General features: G+C 46.3%; 2 protein-coding genes across 2 annotated transcripts in view; both read right to left on the bottom strand.

The window, feature by feature from the left end:
• LOC146198914 (Krueppel-like factor 13) overlaps nt 1-8,506 on the bottom strand; it is a 33,330-nt gene extending 24,824 nt beyond the window's left edge. The window contains exon 1 of the mRNA XM_084594395.1: nt 7,890-8,506. Coding sequence (XP_084450521.1) covers nt 7,890-8,346 — 457 coding nt within the window. The 5' untranslated portion in view covers nt 8,347-8,506. The remainder of the gene's footprint in view (nt 1-7,889) is intronic.
• Nucleotides 8,507-10,562: 2,056 nt separating this feature from the next.
• Idh3a (isocitrate dehydrogenase [NAD] subunit alpha, mitochondrial) overlaps nt 10,563-24,386 on the bottom strand; it is a 20,515-nt gene continuing 6,691 nt past the window's right edge. Inside the window, exons 5-10 of the mRNA XM_084594394.1 lie at nt 21,380-21,513; nt 19,416-19,518; nt 18,522-18,586; nt 15,835-15,916; nt 14,020-14,172; nt 10,563-13,018 (exon numbers count right to left, since the gene is read on the bottom strand). Coding sequence (XP_084450520.1) covers nt 12,932-13,018; nt 14,020-14,172; nt 15,835-15,916; nt 18,522-18,586; nt 19,416-19,518; nt 21,380-21,513 — 624 coding nt within the window. The 3' untranslated portion in view covers nt 10,563-12,931. The remainder of the gene's footprint in view (nt 13,019-14,019; nt 14,173-15,834; nt 15,917-18,521; nt 18,587-19,415; nt 19,519-21,379; nt 21,514-24,386) is intronic.

The raw sequence follows: 24,386 nt of genomic DNA, 5'->3' as shown, positions 1-24,386 counted from the left end.
CAGTGCGGAATGTTTCGCAAGGCGCTGCTGCCTTCTCCTCCACTCTCCTTCGTCCTCCCTCGCCTCCCAGCTCGGCAGTGGCCGTCCGTTACCCCCCAGGACAAGCGCGCTCAGAGGAAGTCGAACCGCGGATAAATCTGGATGATGGACGCTGCGGATGCCGCGATGAACAGAGCGGACTCGCCTCTCCTGCCTGCGCTGGCTGTGGCAGCCGTCCGGAGCCGAACTGCGGCCTACACGCATCACGGGCTCGCCGGGCAAACAATGGGCTGACTGCTCGCGCCTCGGTTGCGGCAGGTGGAGGCGTCAAAATGACGCCTCTATTATCGAGCTTGCTCGACGGCAGGAAAAAGGGGCAGCCGGCTAAAAATAAAGGAAGGAAAAAAAAAAAAAGGAAGAAACGAGGGAGACACCCTCCCACCAGCAAAACACCCCCACACAACACGTGCCTTCGGCCTCGCAGCTAATACAGTACCGGAGCGTATGGGAAAAATGAAGGGAGACGGGGTATCTGTGGTACGAAGTTATCCCGGTCAAAGTAAGGAGCGCATGCCACGTGCTTTTATGGCAGCGGTGGGCGTGCCCCCTCTTTCTGCTCGGATGAGGGCAGGAGGAGACGGACGACGATCGCTGTTGGTCAGTCCGCTAAGCATTTCTTCTAACACCCACTGGCTAGCCAGAGTAGTGAACAATCTAGTGCACTAGGGCCAAAATTAATCAAAACGCCCCGGTCGGGGTGCTGCCAAGTGTCCAATGTGCGGAACGGGAGAGCTCGAGCCTGGCCCTCTTTATCCAATCTACGAAACAACTGCGACTTAAGGAACCCCTAACCACTCCCCGTTTCAAACCAGCGACTCTCAATCATCGCTTTCAAGCGCCTCTCCTGAAAGCCCGAACGCGCCGGATCGGACCGGAGGGGTTCGAGCGAGCGCAGAGTCGTAAAACGCGATCGGCGAAAGCGCGCGGCGTCGTAAAGCGGAAGCGCTTTGCTTTGCTGTTTTTGTTAAAAAAAAAAAAAAAAAAAAAAAAAAACCGATCTCTCCGCAAGACAATCTGTTGCGGGCTAGCGGCACTTCCGCAGTACATACAACGGGGACAACGAACCAACTATACTTCTACATTCGGCGAAAGCACGCGGACGGATGCCGCAAATCGCGCAGAGGCTGGATGATGACAGCAGAGCGTCAATAAAGCGTTCCACGAGATCGCTCAGCGCGAGCGGCGCAACTCCTATCAGCGCATGAGATACACAAGGCCGTCGAAATCCCGCAAGGTCTAAACGTACGCCGCGGTGCCTCTCACGGGAGAAGCTTAAAAAAGATATCATTACAATCGGCGAAAGGTAATATGCATATCACGCTCAAGGAGAAACGAATCAGAACACCGTGCGTGCTCCGCCCCCTCGAAACAGCTGAGATCAAATATGAGAGCACAGATCACGAAGACACGGGTGATGCAAACTGCGTCGCGTCCTCACAGCGGTACCACACATATGCAAGGAAGGCGGAACTGCGCGTGTACAGCCACAATCAAAAGTTTTTAGGTCACAAGGTTCACTGTCGAAACGCGCTATGAGGAGTCAATGTAGCATAGCATCCAAGCTTTCAACCAAACCGCTGGATGGGTGGTGGCGCGTCGTAACCCGAATAATGATCATAAAGCATACTCGCGTGTCCGAGAACCTATGGCCGAAGCTGTACTGTTCGATCCGCTAGCATTCCCATACAAGAGTGAAGCCGCGAATCGATGGGAACTGCAACGTTTATTTCCCACCTACGGGTGGCAGCACTTCGCGGAAAGGTGAGCCTCGTACAACACGCAGTCGCCCCTCCTCGTTTTCCTCTTCTATGTGGTGGGGTGCTAGACGGGGGCAGCAAAGGGTAGTGCGTCGGGCGTTACAGAGCTTATCCGGAGGGAGACGGTGGGGTTTCGCCAGCAGCGGGTCCTTCTCCAACCTTATCGCTCGAGAGAGTACAGGTCGTCGAAAAAAAAAAAAAAGGAAAAAAAAAAAAAAAAGGGGGGGGGGGGGGGGGGGGGCTTTTATCGTGTGCCCGCTCCGCTCCTGGGCGCGAGCCAATCGCCGTCGACGGAGTGCACGCGGAAACTAACGCGCTTGCTACACGAGAGAATTGCGGCACTCGCGTCCGATCGCATCGGACCACGTCGTCGGGCTGTCCGCACGATTTCCCGGAGGCCGCGATAAGGTCTTGCGCGTGCACAGTTATAGGCAGGCAGACGTTGCGAAAAGAGACGCCGGATGGACGCTGCGAACCCGACAGAAATCCAGCCTTAACAACGTGCTACACGGCGATCCACGATATTTGCCCGCGACAGCGCTTGTAAACGAAGCAAACCGGCCCAGTCGTCGCGATGCTTCTTTCCAAAAGCATCTAAACACTAACTACCCTGTCCTGCAGTGTAATCGAATGGCTGTTCTCTTCGCTAGAGTCAAGACCGCTCCACGCGGAGCGCGCCACGTCGAAGAGCGCCGATGCCTTAGCGCTGGAAAGCTTTTACGTACGCTAAGCGCAAAAGACTTGCCTGTGCTCTGCAGTGTCAGCGTATGCTGAGCTAGCCGAAATTCCTTTCCTCGAGGCTCCGATTGTGTGCAACGAAGGCCGCTCCAATGTCAGTGCAAGTCGCACGCACGGGCTTCATTACTAGCGGGAGCAAAGCCACGCCCCCATTTGCAAGCTCTGCATATTTTATTAAGGCGAAAGCCTTACCAGGCTATGTCAGCACCGCAAGCGTCCGCAAAATGTGCCGCCTAATGTGAAGTCACCCGCCATGATCCGAAGTGTAGTGTGGTGAGGTGTAAAAAGACAGAGAGTGGTTAATCAATAGAGTCAAGGTCCTTTAGTCATGAGCAGTTGTCATTAATTAACGGTATTAACGATATTTCAGTATGGATTACCACGTTACAGTCGCCAATCAAGTAGCATGAGAATCTCACGCGGCTACGAGAACGCCACGCCACCGGAGCACCAATCCCACACTTGCAGGAGCACAGCAAGGCACACCGCGCGAAAGAAGCGACGGTGTACCGTCTAATTCCACACTTTCAGGAGCACCGCACCGAATGCGCGCGCCAAGGAAAGGAAATTTCCACTGTGCGGGACGAGTGCGCGATATATGTATACCGTGGGCAGACGCAACGCTCAGGCTTTCGCATTTCTATTCTGTAGTGCTCTTGGAAGCTTTTTTTTTTTTTTTTTTCCTTCGGTGACAGTGTTTCTCTAGTCGCTCGAGGCGATAAAGGAACCCTGTAAGAGGAGTCGTGCCAGCCACCGCAGCACGTTGCGATGACCCTCTCGAGCACGTGGCGGCCGCGCCGGAGAACTACAGCCACGCAAGCTGAGCACGCAACTACGTCGGGAGCGCTTCCCGCCTCTTGGAGATACACCTCCGGCGAGATGTGACCGCATCGGACAAGTATAGCATACCCAATAGCTACCGACCCTGGACTCAACCGCTGCTCCAGCGTACGAGGGCGGCAACGTATAGCAACGCAAAAGTTTACTAGCGTAGCCACGTGCTTACTCGACCGTCAGAATGGCTGACAAGCAAATGCAGCCGAATACACGCGTCCCAATCCGACCACAGCGCCCACGGGCAGCACTTACGCGGCTAAATATCCCGTTATGCGGACTGCGACGAGTCACTCAAAGGTCGCCTGAACCAGCATCGGGGGCAAGCGGGTTGTGCCTGCACTGCCACACCTTCAGCTGCGTGGGCGATGAGGACAGCAGTAGCACGTGTTTGCAACTGCGAAATCATAGTTTCGCGGAAGCAAAACAGTGCAGCCGCTTACTGACATATGACTCGTTGGATACTGCGTTTTAATGCTACACGAATGAAGAGGGGAGTCGCGGAATTTTTGTTTTGTTTTCGATAAACCTCCAGGGTACTATACGAAGTCTTTCACTGCAGGGCTTTTACATAGTGCCGTTTCAGAACGATAATCGCCACAAGTTACAGTTTTCTTTCTTTTCTTTTTTTTTTTTTTTGACAAATGAAACTGGATGGTGCAAATGATGCTGCACAGGGTGATCCGCCAGAAAGAAAAGACAAGGAGGGCGTAAAGTAGAATTCGGCCAAATATGGCGGTTTCTGCAAAATGAAGTGCGCAAAACGAGCGCGCGAAAACCACCTGCAATTTCCAACCACTCATCACGATCTACGCAGCTGCTCGGCGATGAAAAAACGTTTTCCGTTTGTCGTCTTTCAGAGAGCGCATATTATTTCCCGAACTGCTGCTTTTTCATGGCGCACCCAAAGCGCGCGATGCGTCTCTCCACTCGTCGCATCCGCGGTAGTAAATTAAGAAGTCTTTCCGAAGGGGGCGAATTTACGCCCTACGTCGGTTGCAGCTACCTCGTGCGAAAATCATATACTTTAAGTGTGCGTGTGTCTAAAGGGTGTGAAAGAGCGCCGCAGCCCAAGTGAATGAACCTTGTTCTAGGGAAAATGCATCGTGCCTTCAGAGACCGGGCACCTAAATACCGGAAGCCGTGGAGAGGTAGCGCGCTCCGAAGCGACCTTCGATAATCGTGATCAATGGTACAGTGCGCTAACTTCCTACCACAAGCCATTCTGCAGCTTGGTAGTGTTTCCGAAGCACTGAATATACAATGACACCGCCTCTAAAATCCACAGCGACTGTTACTACGTTGCCTTCGTGATCAGTTCAGCTGCTAAAATGTGAGAGGATAATCACGTACTGTGTCCGACGAACACAATTTTTCGCCTCTGCATTTCACGCTCCACGTGGTGACGCCAATGTCGGTACCCTTCGAATACCTAACGGTGGCCAAGGGCTGCCAGTTCTGCAGACTAGAGTCGAGAACACAGTATGCCCCGACCTCCTAGTTTGAGAATAGTGGAAGTAGTTTAGCCTGAACTTGGAGTGTCCGACATAGGAAGGCGCCCTGTAGTAGCGACAGGGTCGGAGTAGAGGCACTGAACGCGACGGCGCACAACGCGGCTGGGCGCGGGAGAAAAGGCCACGTGCTGCCCGCCCGCGGAGGAGGCGTGACCTTAGGCCTAACGCGCTCGCACGCATGCAACGCGCTGGGTCGCGCGCGCGCGCGACGCGGAAGACTCCGTGCGGGCACTGCCGCTTTCGCCAGCGAAGCGCAGATGCGCACGAGCCCCGTGTGACAGCGGCGAAAAAAAAAAAAAAAACAAAAAATATATATATATATATATATATATATATATATATATATATATATATATATATATATATATATATATATATATATATATAAAGAAAGAGATTGTATTGCGCAAATGTGCGTACCCTGAAAACGGCGCAGCTTTATTTTTTTTTGTTTTTTTCTTCCCCCTCTGCCGCAGACCGAACCCGACCGCGGAAGTCGTGAAGCAGTGACATGTAAGTACGTGTAGAGGTGTCTGTTCCGTGCACCTTAGGTGACGATTGAAATGACCGTCCGACGAAAGGGTTTCGAATGAACACAAAAGCCGTGCTACGCGAAACGTAACAAAGTTATAAGAACGAAAATTTCTTGGAAATGCGCAGCAGTTCTGCAACGTTCCCTCATGCCCGCCACGTCGGCCGTTTCTAGCTTTAGACGTTGGCTGACCACAGAAAAAAAAGGTTCACAAGACTCAGTAGAGGCATCGCCCCTGCAGGCACAGCTGAACAATGAGGGTACCACTATAAAGATGCTGCAAAGGATACTGGCTTCCTTGAAGAATTACGCAGTAGTTGCAGATGGCACCTGAGAAAAGATTTAAAAAAAAAAAAAAAAATGTCACAGCGGCTGCGGTGGGAGGGTAGCCCAACGCCGTTTCAATGCATGCCGGCAGAAGGTTAGAGAGGGGGACGACGACGACAGAGCGCGGCGGAGACAGCCAAGGTCGGGGAACACGTGTTCGGGAGGCGCCGGGGAGTCTGGGGCCGCGGCAGGATGGCCCCCCTCAAAGGAGGAGAGAGTGCGCTTCGCTAGCGCACGTGAATCGCGGCACACGTTGGGCAAGCGCGCAAGTGCGACGCACCGATGCTGGCATTTACGTCGACAACGCGTCAGCAACGGGAGGGGAGATACCCCCCCCCCCCCCCCCAAACCACGGCCTTTTTTTATCATCTCTCCGCGGCTGGAAGACCTACGCATCGGACCTTATTGTTATCCCACTAAAAATTTTACGTATGGACGCGCAGAAAGCATTCCCTTTTGCAATCGTACTGGCAAAGCGGAGCGAGCCGGCAGTAGTGGCCCTTTGGTATTAAATGACCTCAGCTTTGAACTCCCCAAGTGCAGGAGAACAAGGGAGCGCGCGCTGCTCGGGCCATCACTCTCGCGATGAAGTGCGCATCAAGCGAAAGACAATGGACGGAACCAAGTCTGCGTGTCCACATCGAGCAGCAGGAAGACAGACAGCGTGGCGAAACAACAAAGGCTGCGAGCGGCGCCGAGATCTCCACTGGTGGCTCAAGAAGGCGCGATTAGATTAACACGTGGAGTCAGCACTGCATGCCCAGTTGTTAGAACAGACGCACAACGCTAGCAATCAGCTACTGAGGCGCACTCCCAGACGTGAAATATGGTGCCGAGAGAAGCTCTGCGCCGCCGCGTTTTAAACTACGTCGCGCATAACAAAAAAAAAAAAAAAAAAATGTGGGGGGAGGGGGGGGGGGGGGGGCACTACAGGCGATGACTCTCAGGCACCGAGAGAGAGGCGTGCGCTGGTACTATCATCGCCGAACAAGCAATGTCAACGCGCGCGCACAAGCATGGCAGATAGGCCTCCAAGGGCGAAATTAAAATCGCCGATCAGGCAAACGACACGACGTGTCGCCTTTGTACGTGCGCCGTGAACCACGTACACGCCTCCATCGAGAAGGGCGCGCTTGCGCGTAAGCAGGTAACTTACGAGCAAAACAAAGATCGCTGGCCCCTTCCTCCGCGAGCAGCGAGGAAAAAAAAAAAAAAGAAAAAAGGAAAGAAAAAGTTCGGGCGAAGTCGCGTCCAGCAGCGGTGAGCGCAGCTCCCCGAAGGCCACTGGGCGGATGAGAGGGCGGGGGAAGTTCAAGAGACCGCGCGCAGTGGTGCTGTTCGGCCTGGCCTCGCTCGAACAACCACCTTTTTTTCCAGGTACGTGTACCACACCGAGGCGCACGCTCCCGCCAGACCCGTTGCCTCGGTTTCGTCGCGGTGGTTGGGAGGAGGCTGCTTCGTGCGGAGGCAGCGGGAGGGGGCCACCACAGCCCCCCGCGTCTCGCAGAGATCACCGGCCAAGCACGCCCTAACATGCTTCGGAGCACCGAATGCGGCCTGGACGCGTTTCAGCTCGGCGACATAGCCCGATCACTGACGTAGGCAACGCGACAAGGCGCCTTGACGACAGGGCCAGCGGGCGCGCGCGAAACGGCGGCGCCTATTCATTAAGCGGCCAGATTGCGGGGTCGCTAATCTACGGACGTTATCGCATCGCTGTTAGCTTTGCGACTTTCTCTCGCGAGCACGGGAAGGAGTAGCACGAACAGTTTGTGTCGGGCGATAAGGGCTCATCGCGTCGTTCCGCGGAAGGAAACCAGAGGCCCCGTCTCGCTCTGTCGTCTGCTAAGGAGGAACGCCCCTCTCGCGCGGCGCAGCGCGCCAAGGGTTAGAAACGCGGCCCGAGACGCAGGGCGCCAGCCCCACCCCACTCTCCGTGCGGATAGTAACGCACTCGGAAACCCTTGCAATTACCCCTGCGATTTGGATGGCCGAAGAGATGGCCAGCGCGAGCGCTAGCACGGCCAGGCACGGTTCACAGCTGATCGGGAGACAAAGCGGGAAGCAAAAAGAAAAAAAGGGGGCCGGTTCTCCGTAGCGGCCTCTCGCTAGCAGACGATGCGCGTTCGGTTGCGACTGTTTCCTTACCTGTGTGCGTGCGTAGATGCGCTTTGAGGTGGGAGCTCTTGCCGTAGACTTTGTCGCAGCCTTCGTAGCTGCAGATGTGCACTTTCTTGATGGCAGAAGAGGATCCGCGGACGCCGGGTGTGGCCGACGACGCCGCCACGATCGCTTTGTTCGCGGCGCCGCGCACCTTAGGCCTAGCGGTACTCTTGGGCCTTGCGGCGGGTGAATTTACCGGCTCTTGAGGTACCCGTGTCAAATCTGCTAGTATCCGAGCGATCATGTACACTGACGTGTCCTTGAGGTGAGATTCCTGCTCGTCAGCCACGCAGTCACTGCCATCCGTCGTGCTCAGGGACACCGGGCTTCGGCGATCGGAGTCCGAGTACGGGTCGCGAGGTCGAGCATTGGACATCGCCACGAGGCATTCTGCAGCGAGACTCACGTCTCTGTCCGGGTCCACCAAGAGATGGACCGCCATTATAAAGCTGGACCAAAAACAGTGCGGACGACGTGGACGATTTGAGAAGCGCTAACTCCCACGTTGCCACATGAACGCGGGAACGAACACAGAGATCGCGGCGCGCACGCACACTCCGCGACCGCCAGTTCACATCTGCTACTTTCCCTCGTGGTTTTGGGAGGAGTGGCCAGCGCTCACCTAGCGGAGGTGACGTATGCGCGAGCCTTGCTTTTCATTGGATGCAATCTGTAATATTACTTCCGGTTTGTTTGCTTTTGTTTACTTTTTTTATAGCCTTAGCTGCTTGCGTGCTCTTCAAAACGCGGTTACCTGAGCGTGCAGCGTCGTCTCTCCTCCCGGCGTGTGTGTGTGTTCGCGCGCGCGCGCTTACGAGGCCGAAAAAAATAAAATCGCGGATCGTTGCTGGTCGTCGCTCAGTGAAAGCATTCGGTAGCGTTGGCAAAAAAGAACTGCTACTGAGCGATGCCCGGGAGAGATCGTATGCCTTCTCGGTACGCGTTGAAATCACGCACCTGCGCGAATTGAAGGAAGCATATGGAACAGATAGGATTGTAGTACACACATAAATGTGTCGCTGTGAAAATTCGATTGCGGTTGATGAGAAATCTATATATATTCGTCTTTTTATTTCGCTAGGACAAGCACTACTGCTGAATGCGTAGTAATGATTGACTTCTGGTTTATATCAGGATTTGTATCATCCACTATTTATTATAACACAATTAGCTTTTACTTTCCGTTTCTATGCTTGACGTTTTACTGTACACTCACTGCGTGGAAAAACTATATATATAGCTACATCCTCGTTTACATGAACCTAACCTAAAGCTTTATAGTACGTACTCGGTCGCGGCATTGCAAGCATTTACGAACGAGGAGTTTCGCTTTCGCTGGTTATTAAAACCCGTGCGGGTGGCCGCAAACGAGCCCGTGTCGAGAAAAGGGAGTAAGTGCGAAAGCCTCGGAAATCGTCTCGATAGGGCACGAGCAGCAGTCGGCACATACATGTTGAGGCCAGAGGAAACGTTTGGCAGCAAGGCCGACGCGAAGGACCGCGCCTCCCTCAAGGATCGCACGTTGACGCCTCCGGCGCGACAGTGTGTCCCCGCACTGGCATCGTAAGGACGCGGCAGTAATCGGCCCGGCCCCCAATGAACAAGAATCGAAAATGCGACGGCTATGAGAGGCTTGACTTCGGTCCGTGCACACGACTGCACATATATATTGTAGGTTCAGTTTTAACTCGCTCGCAGACAAGTGCTGTAGGAACACTTTACGGCGCACATTTATCGGAGAGTTATGGACAACTCAAAAACCGTCATTTGTCTTTTCAACGTATGAACAGTATGAAGCAGCGAGCACAACCAGTACATGGCGCCGTAAATATATGTTCATGAGAGGTGAAGGGGCTAGAAAACGTTTTTTCCTGTATTGCTTTTTTAATTATTTATAATGCTTAAGAATTACTCCCTCAATCTACGCCCTTGTTCGCATTTCTGCACAAAACGAAACTAGTGTACACGCAAATAGCGGCCAGTGTACGTAGTACCTGCGCTAACATTATAGTTGAAGTTGCTATGCAAATCAAAACGACGTCTAGCATCTTTGATCGTATTTTGTTCGTGTTTTGTGGGTTTCACAAATGCAAACTTGACTACTATGACGTCGTGGTAGTTACCACTTTTATGGAAGTTCGATTGCAGTGGTGGTGGTGGTGAAAACTTTATTTCCGCAAAAAAAAAAAAAATATAGTGGTGTAAACCAGGCATGAAGTCCATTGGCATATGTGGGCACTAGCTTCCACCAAAAAAAAAGGAGGGGCTATGGCCTCCTTGTCTCTCCAGTTACGGCATCCCCAAGCACAACTTTATGCACACAAAACATATCTACGACCATCACAAGAGATGTTTAGTGGCCTACGCCCACTCAGAACCATTGAGGCGGTACAGATAGGGGATAGGTAATACCTAGATGCCGCAGCTGATAGTAGTGCAGAACATTCAAATCGGCATTTGACACTGTTGTAGGAACTCTCTCCACCATCTATGGATGAGAACTGATGACGATCAACCTGAAATGCTCATAGCGTGCTGTTAACACAGGTTACTATCATTGCTGTATGCAGCACAAGCAATGTTTAGGTGTTTTCTGGAGACAAGACAAAAATAGTTTCATCATGGACCATGCACGAAAAAAGAAAAAGATACTTTCGGTGATGTATTGTGGATCAATTTTATTCATGCAAGGGTAATTCAGTTACAGTGGAGACATTAAAACTCCTCTTGAATAAACAGTCACGAAATGTGCTGCAAACAGCTCCATGGTCAACCTTGTTTGTCATCTTGAATGCATATGTGTTGAAAGACTAGGCAATGTGAGCTAAGCAATCTAGGAATTACTGATGCTTAGTATACTGCAGCTGCTCTCTTCCTGGTGCAACAAAACGACTTAATGCATAGAGATGCCTTTTTTGCATCAACACTTCCAAGAAGGCAATGAAGCCCAAGAAATAAAAACTACTTTTCAGTGCGACATAAAGAAGTGCTGCTAGCAAACACGGCATGCAATGCAACGCACCCGAAAATTCTACCTTTTCACAATATTTGAATGCGTAAGGCTGTATAAAGCATAGTCAATTCCAACAGTTTCTTGCACAGCTGTGGAAGTTGCAAGGCATGCCAAGGCTAGTAGTGCACAGGTTAGCTGCGAGCTTTAACTGCATTGCTTTGGTGCAACTTAGTAGCGTAAACAAATTTCAAAGCCTTGTTGCATTTTAAACAAGCACTTGCAGCACACTTTTCATTTACGTAAGTGCTGCATTTTTTTGTGCACCACCGAGAAGTCCAAACAGTTTTTACACTAGTGAATTTGACTGCTTCCCACGTCCTCTACCTTTGGCAGTGCTGAAAATATATGAGACAGATTTAAAATTTTTTCTTAGCAGCAATTTATTACTTGGGCCAGAGTGGGCAAGTCACTTATGCATGACCCTTCCGAACAATGAATTGAACAAGTCCAATCTCCTTTCTTTTGCACACACCATGGCATGACAATCTCATTTCACAAGCGCCACGAAGGTAATGAAGAGAGAAAAAGAAAGACAGGCTGCTTGCAAACAGCAGATGAGGATTGAGACAAGTAGCACAGGCTCTTCAAGCAAGAGTTGCTCGCAAGCAGAATGCTGAGCTCTATAAGTGTCTCCAAGGCAAAGCTGTGAGCATAAAACAATGCAAGTGGTAGATATAACAATATAAATAAGTATCAAACAAGACAAAACACTTAGCATTACAGACAGATCAAAATATTTTTGTGAGAGCAGCTCTCCCTCATATTTTTTTGTGTGGTGGCGGCTTAAAACAAAAAGGGGGAGACCAAGCAACGGACAGAATATTAAAATGATAAAGTCAACACAGAATAGTAGGCCTAGACAGTCTATTTTCGTATTTCAAGTCAAAACTGCATCGTAATACCGGCACACAAGGAAGTGATCACAGACCAGAAAAAAAAACTTTAACAATGCCCAGTTTGCCATTCAGATGGCTGAGAACAGTGTGCATCTACAGAGACCATCTAAGAATAGCATTGGACTTTCATTTAAGCTGTTGACAAGAAAGATTGTAGACTTGGTTTCCATCAATGCCCACGGTGTGGTCAATGAAAACACAAATGGGCAATGAAAAAACAACCAGACCACCTTCTGGAACATTAATGAGTATGTAAGAAAAACAATCTTTTTAACTACTGCTATGTATATAACAAGCATTTTGCCTCTGAACATAGCAAATATGAAGACATAGCATAGTGATCAAAAACACAATCAAAAGCACTAACACAAAGAAAGCAAGCATCTTTTTTTTTGTGCACTAGTTAATTTTCATACTAATGTTCAATCTTCTTAGGCCTTTCTCTGTGACACTTTCGCAACAAATGAGCAGAGTAGCAGGCTGCTGCTGGTATAGTCCACATAGCAAAGCTTAGTGACTTACCACTCATGTAAAAAAAAAACTTTATTTAACACATTCAAGCAAAATACACAGCAGTGCTTAAAGCCTAAATTTCGGGGGTCGTCGGTACTTAGAAGTCTTCACATACCAGTGCACAACATTCCCCCGGTTAAGAATGACTAACAATGCTAAAAGAATAGTTTTTAGAACTGCACAATTTGGAAACCTCCCAACGTCTCGTATGAGGCCTCCAACTTCCGCAGCCTATCCGCACATTTATGTTCGAGGTATCTACAGCAGATCTCCGACCTGAACGCCACTTTGAATGCAGGCAACTTGCCCAAAAACAGACGCTTCCATCATAAGTTCATAATACAAGACTGGAAGATGACTACATGCCTAGTATGGCATTTCTATTCTTTAAATAAAAATTCACAATGGCTTGGACCACTACCTTCCACAGCCAAATGTGGAGCGTCACCGGATCAATGTGAGGAAAAAATATATACTGCGGAAGGAGCGGCAACGAAACCAAAATAACGTGGCATTGCTATTGAGCTCTTCCCTACACCATAGGTGTCATTGTGAAAGACTGTTTCTCCTGGCCAGTGATGGTGACTTAGATCTTGCTACGGCAGCTACTTCTTGGCAGCGACAACCTTGGAACAGATTTCTGACGTGAAGTCGGAACACGTCGCATTGCCACCCAGGTCAGCAGTGAGGTACTGCGAGTAAAAGGAAAGAAAAGCCGTTAAAAACATGAAGACGGATGCTCATAAAAAGAAAATTTGCAATTCCCAGTATGTTCGAGAAAAATATATTGCTGCGAATAATACAATTCACAGCTATATTTAGCACGCAGGCAAGCAGTGAGGTACTGCGCATAAAAGAGAAAGAAAAGCCGTCAAAAATCTAAAGACAGACGCTCACAAAAACAAAATTTTCAATTCACAATATGTTTGAGAAAAATAAGTTGTTATGAATAATAATACAATGCACAGTTATGCTTATTTGCAACCAAGACAGCAGATTCACATAAAAAAGGTCATTAAGATAGTTCTGAACAGTACCCGATTCTCAAAGGTACAGATACTATATATATATAAAAAAAAAATTATAACAATGCATGGCTTCACCAACCTATGACTTCCAAGAGCAGTGAAATGCAGACTATCGATAGTGCACAAAATAGGAATCACTAAAGCCTGCCCTGCCACATTACAGATAAAACACCCACAGTCGGTGAATGCAAGCAAATGCTCACTTTGCTACCCTCTTTCGGTTACTCTGAATTGGTCAAATGAGTGGTATACATGAAAGTCTGTCCCTGAAACACATGCGGGTGGCTTGCACTTGCTGGTACCATCGGCGTCAAATGAAATGCGAACAACGAAGAACGTGGAAAAAGGTCCAGCTAAATATGCTAAATAGCAAAGCTGATGCATGCACTGCTCTTTGTGAGATCAGTTGACACAGCCTACTAGCAGTGGTGCCTGGCTTGAGCTCAGTAGCAGGATAACTTGGATGTCCGAGTTCCTCTTGAAGCAAATGGATGCATTCAGATGCTACGCAATGTGATTAGTTCCCACGCATAAGATGTAAACAAATTAAACACAGAGGCTACTGCAGAATTAGATCCTAACAGAAGGAGACAGGTGGTCAGAAGAAGCATCTCGCATGTGTCGCTGTTAATGTGCGCCATTCTCTGCAGCTGTAAAGTCTTTACCTTTCCCTCCCTGATGGTGTCGAGGCAGGCTGCCTCAATGACGTCGGCAAAATTTGCGAGCTTCATGTAGCGCAGCATCATGACGGCACTGAGCAGAAGCGCAGTTGGGTTAGCCTTGTTCTGGCCAGCAATGTCCGGTGCCGTCCCGTGGACCTGCATGGAATCACAAAGCCCGCTGCGCATGAGTTGAGGAAAAAAAAAAAGGTTTTCCCGCTTCTTGTACATGTCACTGTATGGACTACGCTAAAACGAATGGAGATCAATTCAATGAGAATACTTGCTGTTGGAGACAAAGCCAACAAAACATCACCTCGTGGTGTCTTACTTGAGGCAGAATCATAGTACAGTTGATCAATACTGCAGCAACATCTTAATGCTCCTGTATGCCTAACTAATGACACATGTCGAGCGAGCTCCTCCACCCACCCTTGGACATAAGTACTGAATCCAGTGCGGCATGTCAAGAATGAGCTTCACGACCTTCACTGTGAAATGGCTCGACTGGTGTTCCAAGACACAGTCTGTCCTCGAGCATCTTGAGAGAAGACAAGCAGTATGTGGCCCATTTAATAGCCAAGTTTGCTGCTCTTTGCTCGCTCCATCTTTTCTAGTCTGGCCCCTCATATGTCACAGAATCACTGCTTTTTGTACATGCACAAGCTATCAAAACATGACCATTTTCAAAACGGCCACGCAAGTTCGAAGTGATGGCAACAGGTATGCCCAGTCAGTAGAAGACTGGTCACATATGTACAAAGAGCAGTACTGTTTTCGCATCACAATACATGCTATATTTGATAGCCTTGATAGCAGGTAATGCGCTGTTAGACAGAGCAGGCATGAGCATTCAGGCAATACACGAGAAAACAGTCCTCACGGAAATTTGCACACCTTTCATTACTGCTTTCTGAACTTTGATCACACAAGTACTCCAGCTGAATGTGCGTGCACATGACTCACTCCTGCCAATTGAGGCCTGTAGGAACATTCAAGATCAGCTAAAATTACCCAAAGAATAAAACAAAATATGCATTTAAAATCTGAAGCAAGCTGAACTGTTTTGAGAAATGATAGTATGTTCTAAATACAGATGTGCACTGTAAAGACTGGTGAGCAGCGTTCTTGTGGGTAGAAAACCATCTCAGGAGTGAAAGTAAAGCTTCCACCTTGCCCATAGTCAACCATGGATCCTGGATGCCTTTGCTATCTCCCCCATTGTTGTCAACTAAAACGCTAAACAGGAACCAAACACACAAAGCTTCCGACGTGCAACAGAGGTCCATGACTCGTCAGCACCGCGAAATGGACATTTGCGGTAAAAAGTAATATGACATCAGCTAGCCACATGCTGTTCTTACGTGTGCAGCAGCTTTAGACGGGGTTCAGAAGGAAAGTTTAGCTATTAATTAGTGAACTCTATGTGTATTTCAAAATACTGCAGGTAGTAAAGAAAACTACAGATGTCAATTTCCCTTCTCAGAAGCTTCGTGAAATTCCCTCCTGAATCCATGCACAACCTAATAGTGTTACGTCATCTCTGCGATTCTTCTACTCATGATAAAGAGTTTTGTAAGTATTTGTGATTCTGGTTCTTCACATTGTGCAATGGATGTACCTGAAGCAAACATCTGTGCAATTTCACTCCTGCTACTCCTGATAAAGAGTTTTGTAAGCATATGCATAACTAGGCATGTAACCTTTCATTTCCAAACGAAAGAAGAATGGCATTCAGTGATTTGAAGAAATCTTCCAGCGTCCATCATTTCTCTGAGAAAAAACTTGTATTGCTGAAAAAGTTCTGAAAGGAAAGCTCACCGACTCAAAAATGGCTCCATCAGAGCCAATGTTCCCACTTGGTGTCACCCCAAGTCCTCCAACAAGACCGGCGCATAAATCACTGCAATGGACAGATTAGCACGAAATGCATACAGTCAAGCAGTACATGGTTGCGTTTCCCTAAAATTAGCAGCAGTGACATTTTTGAAGTCATTTTATGCACACAGCTGCTTTGCTCACTTCAAAACTTCAAGGCACTACACTTCCGACACTTTGTTTACTACAACTCGAACCTCTAAGGTTGAATTCACTTACTCTGAGGCTTTCACTACCTTTGATTCTTTAGTGTGCTAGTAACAGAGCTTCCAGTCTGCTTCTGGCTGTTATGGATGTCTGAAGCCAGCAGGCTCATTTAGCAGTGACGCTCGTGTGTGTGCTGGCGGTTCGCGTGACGTCACGAGACCACAGGTCATGGCCAAAATAGTAGGAGCCGTCAGCCTGGGTAGCCCTTTTGAGATGGCCATCGGGACCCATGGATTCCAAGTCAAGACACATTACTCCTAGGCCATGCAGGCACGTTTGTAGACCTTAGTAAAAGCAGGGCTTGCAATCTACACCGGCTGCTCTTTAAGGTAATGTGCTAGATATGGCTGTATGCTTGTGCTAGATCTGGCTGTATGCTAATGAGAATATCTAACCCAAAATTGAAGTGCAAACTAAAATTGTTCAATCACATTATTCTGTAACATTACTTATACCCGAGAGCCCCAATGTTCAATGTAAAAAAGTGCTGACATGCTGACGCATCAATGTAAAAAAGTGCTGACATGCTGATGCATTACCAACATCTGATAAAAATCCGAAAGTGAAGACTAGCTGCTGCTAAGAAACATTTGCAATAACCAAAAGCAGAACTTACACGAGAGTTTCGGAGCCTACCAATCTGCTTACAAAAATTGTAGTTTAGTGCCATAATTTTGCACAGATTGCTGCCAAAGAGCATTCAGACATACTGCATACACAAGACCTTAAGAGAATGAGGCCAGTGCCTTAAATGTACTTTGGCAACTTGTGCCATCATCGGTAGTGCAGCTTTAAAAAGCTCAATGAGCAAGTTGACGACAATATTTACAAAGACAGAAGCCCCATGACAGGCTTAGTTTTGTAGCACTAGTTTAGCTAACAGTATGGGCCACTGAACAAGCCAGCGCACTAGATGAAAAAAGTTGACATACAAGCATGCAAACACATCACACACCAAGCCTAAAACCAGTTCTTGTAAGCACAGTTGCAGTTGCGAAGCATTGTCTCTAATATTATGTACTTTTAAAGAGTACTTTACACAAACTTAAACTGCAATAGGTCTTTCAGCTGGGCAAACAACTTTCTTCTTTTCACACTGAGGAGAGTGCACTTCTGAACTAACAACCACGAAAAAAATGATGACGAACAAACAGCAAAAGGTCGTTAATTCAAACCTCAATCATTTGAATTTCTCATACTCGGTACGCTTAAAGTCTAAAGAAGTCTGTATAAAAAGCCCACTAATTTTAATGCGCGTCAGTTCAGCCACAGATAATTGGAACTAAGTACCGCCATGCCTGGGTGGTCAGTGCCTGGCACACAGTCAGAAATGTCCAAAATGGGGAGAGAAAAGATAAAACCAGGTAAAACGATGTAAAAAAAAGGTGAAACCAAGAAAGGTAAAGCCAACCCGGCTCCATGACCAGCTCGGTGGCCTGCTCTCTGTTCCATGTGACCTCAGAGAATTCCGTTAATTTGGAAACACGGATGTCTTAATGTTAAGAGATCCCAGCCAATGCCCATGCAAGGCTAGCGTTCTGAAAGGATGCTACAAGAAGTTACGGGCCTAACATCCATTAGGCCGCATCCAGATGCTGAACTAAAGGGTTCATTATCTGTTTCTGCTGCGTTTTTGCTTACGACACTGTAACCACAACTTCCACTGCTGCAGCTTTGGCTTCCCCATATGGCCTAAGTGCAAACAGAAAGGGCTCCTTACGATTTTCACTAGGAAGAGTTTCCCCTTTATGAATTTTATGGAAATCATGCCAGCCCACAATGACAGTGATTACCGGCCACACATCAGTCAGCCAACTGATCACAGCTGTGCGTTGTTCCAGATGCTCATTGGCGGCACTGCACGCTGTAACTGCTTTGTTCCAAGAGGTTTATCCAATGCCCTGGAAATGTGCCCTAAATTAGTGCCATTTAGCGCATCGTGCAGTGAAGCCTCCTCACACGCGACACAGACTGCTCGTAAAGGGGCACCACCACTACCACGTTGCACTGTGAAGGATGCCGGAGATGCCTATGCCATTTTTGAGCAGTCCCCCTTCGATGCTCCCGATACAGTTTGTCGCACTGTTCTCATCTAAAAAGCAGAAACCACTACCTAGTCTGAGTAAATAAGTTTACCAAAATTCAAGTGGCCCTTGTTAGTTTTTTGGGGGCTATTTGATAATGCAAACTTCATATATTTTAATAAACCACTCTTTACAGTCTCGTAAAGTTCGAATTAAAGAGCTTTTACTGTATGTTGCTCAATCAATAAGTGGATGTGCACTCTCAAGACTCGCAGCTATATTCTCAATGAGCACCCGGCAGTGTGATTTTTTAGAAGTGCTCTATAAGCTAGATGTGCTTCAGGGGTACACAAACTGCTGTGCCCTTCACATTTTTACAACAATCCATACAAAACTCACCTAAGAATGTCTCCATAAAGGTTTGGCATCACAAGAACGTCGAATTTGGATGGATCCTGAACCATCTGTAGGAGCCAGAATAAGTAAACATAAAAATATTATAACCTTTGCATTTTTAACTTTTGCGCAAAAGAAGATGTAGTGCAGTGATGGAAAAGATGGCATCACAACCATGATGACAGCAGCAAGAATACCCACACAGAAGTTAAACTTTTTTAACACCTCACTCACTGTCATAAAGGTGCAAACAACAGAAGGTTCTTGGTAATTAGAACTTGTTTAATCAGCACTTTCGGTTCATTCTTACTTGCTCATTGATTCCGTTAACAATGAGCGCATTAGAAAAAAATACCTTATGTTCGAACAGATTTTTGGTCTGGTTTAATTTATCAAGAATTACTGAGAGCCAAGTGTATCTGTCTAAATATCAGATACCTTACAGCTGAATAAAAACTACTGTATTGATAGTTTCTTGCATAACAGATGCTACCCTGAAGCAAATGGTTAGCTCAATATTTTCCAGGAGAGGAAATATTATCTTTAATATACAAAAAATGGACAACACACACACACAAAAGAAATTTGCAGCTATATGTTCACAGTATAACCTAGAAAGAGCTTACAAGGCAACAGTGGAACCTGGCTCTTCTTGCCTTTCATGATTCTAGAAAACGTAGCTCTGTAGATACATGCTGACAGCTGCAGCAGTATTTCACTACACAAGGGACATGGCTAAAATTGAGACAATATGACGCAAAGAATCCTTTTGTCTACAGACTTAAATCCAATTCTGATAACTAGTTTACGTAGTGCAAATATTCCTCGGAGGAAAAAAAAGAGAGAAACAGAGTTTGACAAGAGAGGACATGTAAAATTTTAAAGCTGGAGACTTACATTGAGGCACAGCGTGTCCAGGTACATTTCGTTGTACTTAATGGAAGGGTTTTTCTCTGCAGCTTCCCGACAGCACAGAAGAAAAAGGCCGTCAGACATCCGCCTGTCAAGGTAAGAGAAGCAATGTAGGCACGTGCACGCACACACACGCGCACACACACACACACACACACACACACACACACACACACACACACACACACACACACACACACACACACACACACACACACACACACACACACACACACACACACACACACACACACACACACACACACACACACAAAGCTAAGAAATCCCTCTGTTTCATGGGCCACACTAGCTGCCCACAACTCTGAGTTTTTTGTTTTTGTTTTTTTTTTTTCATTGCAATCTTGTAAGCCCGAATAAGCTCGGTTGCAAGTGTCACATGACAAGACACAGCTGTTCAAGAACCCTTTTTGATCATCTTCAGGAGTCTGAAGGAGTGACTTTTGCATGCCCATTTGCTCTCTAGAGCTGGCTGCAATCCACTATGCTTATCAGAAACCAGTGATGTTATTTTATTGCTTGCAAAGCAAAGATGTGGTAAATGTGCACACAAAAGAAGCACTGCAATCATGACGTGCTGCTATCAGCAGTTCACTTTCACTCCCTTTTGTTCTCAATTGTCAGCCACCTTTGCCTAGAGGCAGATAGTGGTGCAGCATGATAAGCAGAATGGATTTATGGCACACTCGAGGGAAGAGCCCAGCAAGAAACATGCTGCATGCTCTGTGCCCACTTTGTCAGTCAACGTACATGTGACGTAATTCAAGAGCTGGTCAATTTCTGCATTTGTGAGCTCTAACCGCAATTCTTTCCCCTTTAATTGTATTACATAGGGTGCCTCAAATGGCGCGAGCAAAAGAACTTAAAGCAACGTACAATGTAGACCACCTTATATATATATATATATATATATATATATATATATATATATATACATGAAGGAAAGAAGCCAATAGTCGGCTAGGCCAAGGAAAGCGTTGGGGATGGTACTTTTTTTTTTTTTTTTTTTTTAAATGTTTACTTGGATAATCACAGAAATGAGTAATGTAATCTGTTTAGGGGAAAGATAAATAAACACAAAGTTGTTGGCACGTTGTTTTTTCTTCTACTTTCTGTTTATTTATCTTTCCCCTAAACATATTACATTACTAATTTCTGTGATTATCCAAGTAAACATTAAAAAAAAAAAAAAAAACATAAAAGTACCATCCCCAACGCTTTCCTTGGCCTCGCCGACTGTTGGCTTCTTTCCTTCATGTATTATAACGAGCACCCTTATTTCCCCCCCTATATATATATATATATTTAAATACAAGATAACAAAGCATCGAATAAACTGAAATTTATGTAAATTTTATACTACAATAAAGATTAAACTTTTTGGCACTACAAAGGAAGCACATGCAACATAGCACATGACTACAGCTATTAATACTCTGTACAGTAACAGCAGTAAAACCAACGATATATGTGCTATACCAAGTTACCAACAGACAGAGGCTTGCAGCCAGGTGCTGTTGATGCACGCAATTAGGATGCTGAGCATTTTTTTTTTTTTTACAGCACTTAAGCACAGAATTAGTAAGGAAACTTTCCTAAAGGTTGCCCTAATTTTAAGCCCCTGACACACGCTAGTTAAAGGTTTGGGTGGCTGTACATATTTACATCTGAAGGACATAACTAAAAATATTTATTGCATCTTTCTTTTTTTATCTTACTCTACTGTAACAGTAGCTAATTACACAATATAAAGGCCACAATGTTATTTGAATAGATTTCTTTTCAGCCGTTTTCTAGTTATGTATGGTTGTAAACAACCGAACACAACAAAGCAGGGCTGCATTCTTTCTTCGAGAAAAAAAAAAAATATATATAAGGGTGGCCATAAGAGTAACTTGGTTCGCACAAAGCAAGAACTGACGAGGGCTTACATGATGTTGGCCTTGTGTACAGCAGTGACCATTGTGCGATTATTGGCCTTGGCGTACTCAAATGCATAGTTGGCAATGTTCCTTGACGCAGGCTCGGTGATCAGCTTGATACTCTGCACCACTCCTGGTACGATCTAGGTCACAAGGAAAAAAAAAAAAAGCTCAAAACAAACCCAGTTCATACAGGATCCATACGAATAAGGCATTAATGGCACAGCAGTGCTAAAGCAGTCCTGAGTTTGTACGTCCCCTCCTTTCCTTTTTAGCTAAGTAATAGACTCCTCCTACAATATAAATGGTGTTTTAAGGACACCTTCTGCCCTGCTCCCACTAAGGAGCATTTTGCACTGTCAACAAACATATATTACTTTGCACTGCCAAGCCAATGATAAAATTTTATCTTTGACAAAATAGAACCCCCCATTGAGTGTTCAAAGTAGAACTACATCATTCAAGACCAGTGCTTAAAGTCTGGCTCCATTGGAGGGGGGTCTGTAGTTATTCGAGCCCTGGTGGAAAGGGAAATAAAGATGGAAAGAGAGAAAGCGGCTGGTTGCGTGTTTTGCAAATCGTTTTATACAAAGGGGAGAAATAATTATTTTCTTCCATCTTTGGTTTTCGAAAACGTGTTACAGGTTCTCATTAATACTCACTGCGAAACTGTCGAAACGATAGGGAAGAATTCTTCCGATTACACCACTGACAAGAACAAAAAATGGTTGCTTGCTTTCTATTTATACATTCCTTATACTTTCAAGCTCGTGGGGTCTCGGACCCCTCTTAAATATTACTGAGGGGTCTCAGACCCCCCTGACTTTAAGCCCTGTTCAAGACGCTGCTACATGTGTGAGGGTTGGGATAAGAATGATGGCTATCATTAAATGATGGTTATTAGTGATGGAGTTGACCATAAGCTCCTCGCAACAGCTTTTGTAGCAAAAAAAAAACCAAACCATGCAAACAGCAATTTCATGTTTCCTATTTCGTAAAAATGGCCTTTTTTAGCAGACGTTCCGGCTTTCGTGATGGAAAAGAAAAAATAGTTTGTAGCAATATTTAAGGTCTTTGGAATGCACACAAAAAAATATTTGCTGCAAAACTTCACCTATATGACCTGGCAAGTTTAAATGTTCACTACAATCGCAGAAGAAGAAAATAGGATGATACTCAAATTATATAATTTTTTTTTTTTTCATTAGAAACATCCGAAGACAAGCAAAAACAATTTGCTCAATACAGTAAACTTTGTTCTAATTAAGGAATACAACAGTTATGAATAAAATCGACAGAATGACTTTGTTGCAACTAAAGCCTCCAGGTACTATTTTTAGCTTTTTCCTTTAAGGCTTTGACAATGCCGTCAGTGGATTGACATCAAATATATCATTATCAAAGGGGTACGAAGTGGTGCGCTGCTAAAGTGACAGAATAAGACAGTTTGCAATAAAAGCGGGAAGTGGAAGCCGTTGCTACATTTAGAATGGCCCCACGCATTCTACATTCTCCTGCACATACTAAAGAGCAGCGCCGACAGAGGAATCACACACAAAGACATATAGTAGCCCCCTCAGTATTCACATATCAGTTTCGCTGCACTCAGCCCTATAAGCTCATCAATGTCGCTGCACGAGAATGATATCCAGCACAACAAGTTTGGTCGCAATATTTTCTCCTTAACCCACCAACAACGCTCGACTCATCTGAGCACTTAGCTTTGGCAGGTGGTTAATGCTCCGCATAAAAGTAAGATGAAACCATTCTGAACAGTGGAAGGCATGCTTTCACAAGGGCAACAGGCAACCAGAGCTTCAGAAACTTTCGGGTAATTTGAAAACGATGCTTTATGTGCTAATGCAGGGCTCGAATTTTATCACTACCATTAAAACAATTGCATTGCCACAATGAAGCGAGCATGCACAACCGAACGCACGAAAAAACACAATACAGTGAGGGATGGCATGCTGCCTCGGAGACGTTTGTTTTCATATCACGCTTGTTCTCATCCCATATAGCCTAAGAAACTTCTGATAGATGGAAATAGTGCAGGGTGAAAGTTGTCAGTGTGAATACACAATGGGAGTGCGAATACACTTCACCTAGCCCTGCTATGAAAGCCGCTGGAGCCGTATGGTTCGTTCACATTGTCTGCTGGCCTGTTAACAGCCACATGTTGGCTTAACCTGTTGGCAGCCACCTGTTGGCTGCATTGTGGCTGAACACAGCAACGCTCGGCACTTCAGTTTTCAAATCCACTAGAAAAGGGCACAGCAGTTCTCAGCAGGACTTTTTGACGGGATAGTTGGTACTTACATGATCTTAATTTTTTATAGCGCTGAAGGAACACCACAGGAAGAAAGACACAAAAGGACAGAAGTGCTTCTGTCCTTTTGTGTCTTTCTTTCTGTGGTGTTCCTTCAGCGCTATAAAAATCAAGAGTAGTTCTCAATGATGGTCAATAAATTTCTTCCATGCAAAGCCTGGCACTTCTGCAAGCAGGCTTTTGCCATGCACTGGCAATTGAACAAGCACACAGCATCCAGGTTAGGCTTTTAGTAAGCGCTCTTTAGAAACTATGATTTTTTACTACGAGCTTACAGTAATAGGGAAAACAAAAATTTTATATTTTTTAGATACTTGAAATGCAAAACATGAGGTGCGACTCAAACACAACAGCAGATTCTATTTCCAAACCGTTTGAAGGTCTGAATATTTACAAGTTCCTAATTTTTGTGACGGTCTAGTGGAAGAAACACACATCCAAGATCAGGAAACACTGGCTTCAGCTTTGGTTTAGACCTTCATAGCTTTTCCGCGACCTTCTGGCTCAGGAGTGATGAAAAAAAAAAAATGATCAAAAATTTGATTTCAAAGAAGCACGCAGCACCACTGTCCCTTGGCCCAGTAGGACACAACTCACGAAGCAGTCTGAGCACAGTGTCATACGACAGCGTGCATCCCTCTCTTCTTGTGCAGAAAGTGCAGAGATGTTTAAGCTTGCATACCTATG

This window comes from Amblyomma maculatum, chromosome 2 (genome assembly GCF_055883805.1).
Source record: "Amblyomma maculatum isolate TAMU_Amacu chromosome 2, ASM5588380v1, whole genome shotgun sequence".
Classification (NCBI taxonomy): Eukaryota; Metazoa; Arthropoda; class Arachnida; order Ixodida; family Ixodidae; genus Amblyomma; species Amblyomma maculatum.
The sequence above is the reverse complement of the archived record's forward strand: the minus strand, read 5'-3'. Positions and strand labels throughout refer to the sequence as shown.